This window comes from Hyperolius riggenbachi, chromosome 4, assembly GCF_040937935.1.
Source record: "Hyperolius riggenbachi isolate aHypRig1 chromosome 4, aHypRig1.pri, whole genome shotgun sequence".
Classification (NCBI taxonomy): domain Eukaryota; kingdom Metazoa; phylum Chordata; class Amphibia; order Anura; family Hyperoliidae; genus Hyperolius; species Hyperolius riggenbachi.
Genome location: NC_090649.1, coordinates 459,782,076 through 459,791,469, shown reverse-complemented (window position 1 = coordinate 459,791,469; position 9,394 = coordinate 459,782,076). Strand labels below are relative to the sequence as shown.

The 9,394-nt window shown below is 42.3% G+C and overlaps 1 protein-coding gene across 8 annotated transcripts in view; it reads right to left on the bottom strand.

Annotated features, from left to right (window-relative positions):
- Nucleotides 1-3,117: 3,117 nt before the first annotated feature.
- The window catches only part of CDC42BPA (CDC42 binding protein kinase alpha), a 275,310-nt gene continuing 269,033 nt past the window's right edge, over nt 3,118-9,394 (bottom strand). For 4 of the 8 annotated variants that reach the window (XM_068232799.1, XM_068232805.1, XM_068232804.1 and 1 more), the window contains one exon: nt 3,118-8,544. In XM_068232799.1, the coding sequence (XP_068088900.1) occupies nt 8,413-8,544 (132 nt within the window). In that variant the 3' untranslated portion in view covers nt 3,118-8,412. Of the gene's footprint in view, nt 8,548-9,394 lie in introns of all 8 variants that reach the window. The other 4 variants (XM_068232798.1, XM_068232803.1, XM_068232800.1 and 1 more) reach the window with 2 other exon arrangements.

The window sequence follows — 9,394 nt, the reverse complement described above, 5'->3', positions numbered from 1 at the left end:
AAAACATGAAATTATTGTATTCACAAAACATTTTCCTTTGTGGAAAAAAAGTCAACTTTTATAAACAAATGTAAAAATGTTTTTTTCCCAGAGCAAAATGCACTTTGTAAATAAATGTTCCCCATGTTACTGGCATTTGCAGCAGGTAGTAAATATCTGACAGGTTTTTCCCTAGCCCATCCCCTTTTGGGGAATTCCAAGTTTTCTTTATTTTCAAAAGCAGTTATTGAATGCCACTTGCTCAGTCCAACTGCTCAAATAGTGTAAGCGAGTAAGCATGCCATCCAACAGCTTTCTATAGATCTTTTCCAGAAATCGCTTTTGTAAAGAATAAGCAAAAAATTGAGAATCCCCCATGATGAGATGAACTAGTCCAATACCTGTCAGATTTTAACTACTGTGACAGCGACATGGGGGAAAAGTAATTTATAGCTCATTTTATCCTGGGAGGCATGTCTTTTTTGTATGCATGGGTTTACATATATTTTAAAGTAAACCTTTAAGGATTTAACTCAAGAGAGGTGAGCCTCTTTATACTAAAGAGGCTTCCCCCATCCTCCTGAGCCTGATCCAGCGCTGGCTTCCTGTAAAGCAGCCACAATAATATTTACACTTGGCTGTCTGCTGGCACAGCAGCAACTTACCGATCGAGCTCCAGCAACAGCTACGCTCAATCGGGTCCGCTCTGCTGGGTAGGCACAGACTTGCACTGTGCAGTAGAGAGATCTCGTTCAGGCTCAGCTATTTCCACCACAGCGTATGGAAAAGCCGCTACTGCACCAGCGCAGGAGTGAAGACAAGCAGAATTTCAGGGAAGCCAGTGCTGAATCACCTTTGATTGGGAGGGGGGAAGCTTCTTTAGGATCCAGAGGCTTACCACCTCTAAGGACCCCTAGAGCCACTTTTTTCCGTTTAGGTACACTTTAAATTATGCAGCAATTCCCAAAGCTCACTCAGCAACCTGCTATGGTAACAGTAACTGTGTACTCTGGAGTACTGTTGCCATAACTTAGTCCATAATACAAGATGATGATAATCCAAAGTTAATGCAAAATTAAGCAGCTATGGAACAATAACATGTAGCAGCTGACGACTTTGGTTAATTTTCAAGCTACATAATTTGCATCAACTAAATTATTAGCATCTTATTAAACACCCCCAGCCCATAAACACCCTCCCTTGCTGCAGGACTGATCAGCTGCACAGAGCAGGAGCCCTTGTCACTCAAGTTAACACCTGCACTAATTACAGCGACCAGCAGTAAAGTTGCACCTATCTGCCAGTCTCTGCCATAAAGGAGGGATGAGTGAGTCTTATATGCAACTAAGGTCAGGTTAACGCTGGCATCAGGGTGAAGCAGCGCCAGTGCCTTGATAAGCCAATGCCAAATGTTTTTCTGCAAGAGAGTGAAAAGTATTTGGATATCTATGGCGGTGCATCCCGACCATCCGGTAGTTGCATCGTGTTGTTACCCCACAGGGGGACACAGACCTGCTGAATGTAGCAGACCCTGGACGCTGCAGGTAGACAAATGACGGGAAACGCCAGTACTGTTGCAAAAAAAAACAACAAAAAAAACCCCACATAATTAGAAGCATCGGTTGATCCCTCTGCACAATGCTTTTGTCACCCACCAGGAACAACGTGATTACTGTCCTGTTAGTGTTTGTATCAGGCCTCCACTGTCCCAAATCACTCATGCATGTGACCTTTCTGTGCAGGAAAACAATAACATGCCCCCTTTTCTGCCTGAACCAGCCCTTATGCAGAGTATTCAGGGCAGCATGTCATCTGCCGTTAGAGGTCTCACAATTGAGGATTGTCAATGAGATGCAAATAATTTTGAGTTGATGCAGGATAATGCGAATTTTGTATGCAAATGTATGCAGTTTAAAAGTGGAGCAATCGAATTTTACCTCAGCAGGATTTGATTGGTGCACGGTCAAGCTACATAAATTTGCATAATGCTGCATCAACTCAAAATTATTTACATCTCATTGACCATCCCTACTCGCAATATACAGAACTGAAGGAAAAGAATTTACTTTCCTCAAAGAAAGTGACATTTATTTTTTATTAAAACAAAAATGCCCTAAACATTCCTTTTACTCCGCAGTGCCCCTGTATGGCAGCAGCTGCAGAAATATAATTAGTGAACAGACGTGAAACCTCCACTCCCGACAAGGAGAATTACATTATTTTTATTGCTAAACCAGGACCCACATACACCAACTCTTCTGCCAAGGTGGTGATATCTGTATCGGTGCCCAAGACTCTGTCCCTTCCACATCCAATCCCTCCCCCTCACAACACAGCAGAGACTCCACCCCTTCCACATCCCATCCTTCACAACACAGCAGAGACTGCGCCCCTTCCACATCCCACCACTCACAACACAGCAGAGACTCCACCCCTTCCACTTCCCACCTCTCTTTGTCACAACTCATGAGATATGGTCAAATGGGATGGTCCTTGAGATGCAATTCTTTCCAAGTTTATGGAGGATTATGTACATTTGTATGCAAATATATGAATCAATTCCCACCCAGGTTTAAATTGATTGGTCCATTTGCAAGCGGCATATATTTGCATGCAAATGTATAAATGCGCATGAACTCAGAAATATTTGCATCTCATTGATCATCCCTAATGGCCAATGAGATGCAGGTTGTTCTGAGCTGATGCAAGGATTACACAAATGTGTGCAGCTTGAAATGGACTCATCTGATCCTGCCAAGGGCGGATTCGGATTGGTCTATTTTCAAGCTGTATTTATTTGCATACAAAATTTGCATAATCACGTATCAACTCAAATGGAGCTATATAGATTTGCATAATCATGTATCGAAATATTTGCATCTCAATGAGATAATAAATCTGTCTGGCATGCAAGATGTACGCAGGTTGAAATTGGGCCAATCAAATAAGACTTCCTGCTGAATTTGATTGGCCTAATTCCAAATTGCACGCCACCTGGAATTATCAGCTTCCCATTGGCCATCATCGCTATAGTAACAGAAGCACCTCCCCTCCAACAATCCTTTGCAGTACATTAACCAACACAACCATAACATCATAAAAAAAAAAAACTACATGGAATCGGTTTTCTAGATATATATTTTTTTTCTCTTTAAGCCACTTTTAATTTTTAACCCTTTTTTTTAGTACTCCATGTAGAAAAAAAATACAAATAAAATACCAGCATAGTGATTATAAATATTATATTAACAGATAAAATGACATCTTGATTGTAACAAAACACAAAAAGGAAAAAAAATATATATTCCGCAGAGACTGCGCAAAGCACAATATGTGGACAAGGGAGGAAGGGGAGGGGTTAGGAGGGGGAGGAGTTGGGAGGGGAGTGGAAAGGGGGGAGGGCAGTCAGAATACTCCGGTGAGGGAAACGGTGACAGAAAACGGTAAATAAATAAATAAATACAATGAAAGCCGATGTACTGAAAATACAAACGATGGACATGCAAAACGGTGGAGGGTGGCACAGTGGGTTATTTGTAGTTCCTATAACAGAGGATAAAACAACATGGAGGAGATTATTAAGGGGGGACATTATAGGCACAGGGGTCCTGCGCAGACGGAACTCTACATCACGGGCCTCTGTAGATTACAGGGAACCTGAAGGAAAGTTCAGCTTATGATATATTTATTTGCATGTGTAGTACAGCTAAGAAATAGAACGTTAGTAGCAAAAATACGAGTCTCATATTGTTTCCAGTAAAGGAAGAGTTAAGGAACTTCAGTTATCTATGCAAACGAGCTTCTCTGAGCTCTCCGACCCAACTTGGGTCGGAGATGGTCCTATTTTCTGAAGCACTTTTACATCAAACAGTGAAAAACAGTTTCAAATAAGGTTTTACTGCAGGGGAGCTCAAAGGGTCATTAGCTCTGCTCTGTTTCATAGTTTAAAATACAGAGTGTGGTTTGTAATTGGAAAAATGACAGAACAATGCAATGTGATATAAAAGCTATATAACCGAAAATAAAAATGTGAGCCTTTTCTTTGCTACTGATGTTCTATTCATTATCCGTACTATATATACAATTCATATCTTATGTTTTTTTTCCGCTTCAGTCTCACTTTAAAGAATAACCCCACCTTCACCGCTGAACAATATTCTGTCGCTCCTCATTCTGGATTGGTCGATGAGATGCAAAGAATTTCCAGTTAATGCACACTTATGCAGCTTAGATACAGACCAGTGAAAGGCAGCACCTGCGTTTGATTGGTCCAAAGTCCAGGTGCATAAACTTTGCAAGAAATTAGAATTATTAGCATCTGACTGACCCGCCCAGGTCCTCGTGTGCGTTTGAACAAAAGCCAGCAGCTCACAGTCCTCCACCTCCAGCCAATCACAAAACGCAGCAGTGATAGAATATTAATTTGCACTGCTGTTCCCTCATGCTACCTACAGGGGTCAGAGGTTTATGGGCCAAAGCAATCGTTCATGATCATTTTGAATGACATTTTTACATGAGCGTTGTACAGTAACTTGCTGGGTCTCTTAATGCAAGGCATGATGATTAGCATCAGGTTGAGCACCTCTACTACAGAAGAAAGAACCAACACCAGGAGATACCTGAACTCAAGCTATACTGTCACCTGAGGCAATCCTGAATGATCTCGCATGCGTTCATAGCTTAAAGCCCCTGCCACCTTTCATGTTGTTATTCCTTACTCTAGTCTTTGAGTCTTAATGTATACAATACCTTGGCTTTAGGGAAATCTGTAGTGGTCATGTGACTGCCACCGCTCCATGGAAGTCAGATTGCTGGTTGAGGTGGAGCTTGCTTTCATCTGCAAGGGAAGGCGTGGCCAAACTCTCAGTAATCACCCTACCCCAATTGGGATAGGAGATGGGGCATAGCTGGTATTCAACACAACCATGGAGGGTTGTGTCACAGTTTTGATAGTAGGGTGGGGGAAGGAGTGAAGGATGGAAAATACAGGTGGGCGGGGCTTTAGAACAAGAAGAAATGTGATAGGCTATGGAATTTTAATTGGGCGTTTAGTGGATACAGGCCCAATTCATCACTTTACAATGCCTGGGTGCTTGTTCTGGAAAAAGTACCTTACAAAGAGGCCTTCCCTACAACCAGCAGCATCATGGCCTGAGAAAGTAAGATTAGACAATAGTGTTGTGCCTAAATTTCCTGTCAGTGCACCGTAATGTGTTTCACTCCCGCTGGCGGCAGGCTCTTCTCTCTGAATTCTTTGATATGTTTTAGTATTGGGGGGCGGGGGTTGGGCTTATGGTTCTTAATCAAGCTGCATAAATTTAAGCTAGAACTAGCATCAAATCAGACCACGCCCATTAGTTTCATCAGTGTGGGAGGAGCCTGTAATCTCCAAGTACCTCTACAGTGATTCCCAGGCAGTTGGTCTCCATGTAACTTGAATAATGTAACAATATAGCTGTTGGGCAGGACCATTGCTTAGCTCTCAGCGGACAACAGGAGAAAAGAAAATACCAGCAGGTAGAGATGTTCAATGAGATCAAATAATAAATAATTTCGAGTTGGTGCAGGGTATTGCAAATTTTGTATGCAAATGTATGCAGCTTGAAAATGGACCAATCAAGTTCTACCTCAGCAGGATTTGATTGGTTAATTTTTAAACTGCATAAATTTGCATAATGCATCAACTCGAATTTGTTTGCATCTGGTTGACCATCCCTGCCAGCAGGTTACATATTACCAACCTTGCTTGACAGACCTGCGAGGAGCGACAGCGGGCGAACGCAAGCTTATCCTTTAAGCGGGGGTTGTGGTGGGAACCAAGCGTCTGTAAGGTGTTCACAGTGTTACTGAAAACCGTGTAAAGATCACACAACACTCTGTGCAAACGTAATATAACTCAATGCCGCAACGTATGACTTATGGGGTCCTGAAAACTGTGAAAGAAAACTTACTGTGGTTATTCACCATGACTCAAAGCAAGATTAACTGGTCGGCCCACTCAACACGGCTCCTGCTGGTTCTCTGTGGAGACAGATGGCGTCTTGTATCTCCCAGGAACTTAGAGTGATATTTCTGCTGCACCACGACCATGTGTTACTGGGCTGCGAGAGGGGAGTCTCCCTCCTTATGCTGCAGTCTTGACATTGTTAGATAAAAGTTATGTACACAAATATGTATACAGTATAGATTTTTTAATTGGGAAAATAATATTGCAAATTAAAATATGGAACATCTGAAGGTAGCACCACCTGCTGGACTGACTAAAACTCTGCAGAAAATATAAGATATGGTGTACAGAAAAAAAGCTTAAAGAGGAACTTTAGTGGAAAAAAATGTAATTCATATAATTGCTTATATTTTTTTTTACAATATTCGTAAATTATGTAGTCATTGTTTGCCCATTGTAAATTAGAGTCCCGAAGTCAGTTCAAAATATATCTGGTCTCTCAGAATGCTCTGGGAGGAGAATTCCGCATAGCTAAACAGCCTAGACCGTGACATCATTGGGAGGGTGGGGTTACATACCAATATACAGCCATATGTAGATATTGGAATGTTTCTGATGCTTAAACCAGAATAATTACCGTAAAAGTGGGTATTCTGAATAATTTACTATATGTTACTACAGGGCCTCTTTAAAAATCGTCAGACACAGTTCGCAGCAGGTGCCCAAAATTGAGCCAAGATCCGTGAGAGATACAAGTGACTTGTGGTCGATTCATCCAATGTGCCTCCTCCAATCAATAAAATACCAGCAGAGAGCCTAGTACAGTAATAGCCATTATCCTGCAAACACATTTCTGTCCTGCAGAAGTCACTGTTTCGATTGCTGTACAGATAATGTAGTTGCAGAACAGCTGCTGCCGCCTAGAGGGCAAATACAGGTACTGCAGTCACCTACAACTTTCCAATTACTGAATATAGACAAAAATAAATATTTGGGGCAACAAGTCCTTTCAAACTCGCTTGCTGGTTCTTGTCTGTGTACAGCACTGCAAAACATTTCCAGGGAAATTACATTTCCAAATTAAAATTCCTTATTGGAAATGATAACACCTATTTTCTTTTGACAATCGTTAAAACAGTTCCTTAACACATTATTGGAGACCAGGTTTCTCCTTAAAAGCTATAAATATATATTTTTCCAATCTTTGAAGCCCCTCCTCCTATGCATGTTGACCAACCACAGTAGGTTTTGGAACGTGAAGCTACTTTGTAATAACCAAACGGCCTCTGACCTTTTTTTCCCCCCTTAGGAAGTGGTTTGGCAAAGCATTCAGATTCCCAGAGCCAATGGTTGTCTGTGGCATACAGAGGGCCGGGCCTCAAATTGACATCAGATAAAAAATAACATCAGATATGAAAATTCCTTTTTTGGAAAGAACACCTTTTTTCTTTTGACAATCGTTGAAACAGTTCCTCAATACAATGCAGACCGTGTTTGTCCGTCAAAGCTATACATATAAATATTTTTTTCTTACAATTTCTGGAAGCCCCTCCTCCTCAGCATGTTGACCAACCACAGCAGGTTTTGGAATGTGAAGCTACTTTGCAATTACAAAATTCATCCAAACGGCCTCCGAGTGGTTTTTGATTTTTTTTTACGAAGCGGTTTGGCAAAGCATTCAGATCCCCAAAGCCAATGGTTGTCAGCGCCGTACAGGGGGCAGGGCCCCACAATTACATCAGATAGTGGGGAATCCTATTTAATGCAATCGCCAACCAAAATAAAATAAAGATAGTGGATAAGTAGAGTTGTAGTATGATCAACTGGGTGATGCAAACTTGTAAAAAAACAAAAAGTAAAAAAACAAACAAATAAAATGCGTGATTGTACGGTAAAGTACTCTGTTCAGTTAAGCTGGTTCATCCAATATCAATCGTGAACGCAAAACAATCCATCATTAAAATTACAGAATCTCTCTTTAAATATGCTCTATTCTCAGTGGAATACATCATCCTTATATATACATATGCAATGTACTATTTAGATTAAACTCTTTCGTAGTAAAATACGTTATTGATGACGTGTAGAGGTGGGGAAGGTGGGCGGGACTAACATTCAATGTCTGGTTGCACGCCTGACATGACGTCCCTTCAGGGGGGACAGGTGACACAGTGCTGAGCCTCTTGAGTCTTAAGTTTACTACCGTGGTGGCAGTGGTTCCCCCCATCCCCCCCACCAAATAGGTTGTATCCTATGTGCACCATTTTGAACTTGGCGCCTCGTGTGGTGGCCGATGGGATTGCATGTAAACCAGGTTCAAAGCAACCCAATTCTACCATCGGGGAGGTTCGTCCGCCAACAAGCTGCCGTCTGACGAGTCCCAGGCGTCACGGTGCTGCGCTGTTGGGCCACGTGCGGTATTGTGGCCAGTCCCAGCAAGGTGGAGGTCAGGCGGGCGTTTAGGCAGCAGGAAGGGAGCGACGAGTTCAGGCGTCCCAGCTGACATGATCTGAACTCTCCAGCGAGCTGCTCTTGGTCTTGTGGGGGGACACCGGGCTGGGTGGGCTGCTGAGGTTGGAGCTATTGGAGGCTGTTGAATGTCTCGGGGAGTCCGAGTCCTGCTGAGGAACAGAAGAAGTGGTCAGTCAATATATGTAGTGCTGATGCCATGCAGAAAACGCCGACCCTCTGAACCCTCCCCTCAAACCACTTCACACACGCAAGTACCGTTATCTGTGCAACAAGAGCGTTTCTGCTAGAGAGGGAGGGGCTTCCAACAGGACAGCTAGAGTTTGTCAATAAGGCAGAGGACATGCTCATCTTTCAGTTTCCTGCGGGTTTTTCCTGCATGTGTTTTCTGAACTTCGTGTGTGTTTGTACGCAGAAAAACATGCGCATTTTTTTCATAGACACTAATGTAATTCATAGAGGAAACTAACAAAATGTGCAGAATGTTAGTTTTTTTGCATGCGAAAAACGCATTAAATGTGAACTAGCTCATTGATTAACACGAGTTCTCAGTTTAAATCAGCTTTTCCGTGCAGAAAACACGCACAAAAATAGTCAAGTGTCTCCCTTACCTAACATGCTAATAATTTTGCCTTGCATGCAAATTAAATGCACCTTGAAATTGGGCTAAAACTGACCGGCCCAATCTGCACAAAATTGAATACAACAACAACAAATAACATTTGCAAAGCGCTTTTTTCCTGTAGGACTCAAAGCGCGTAAGCATGACGATTGGTAAATCGTGGTACAGAGTAAGAATTCTAGAAGTCTGGAAATGCCAGGCTAAACAGGTGGCTTTTCAGTCTGGATTTGAATAGCTCCAGGGATGGGGCTGTCTTTACTGGGTATGGTAGGGAGTTCCAAAGAGTAGGGGCAGCATGACAGAAAGCTCTGTCTCCAAAGGTTTTGAGGTGCACTCTGGGAGTGACCAATTTACATGCACGCCTTTATTAGGAACTC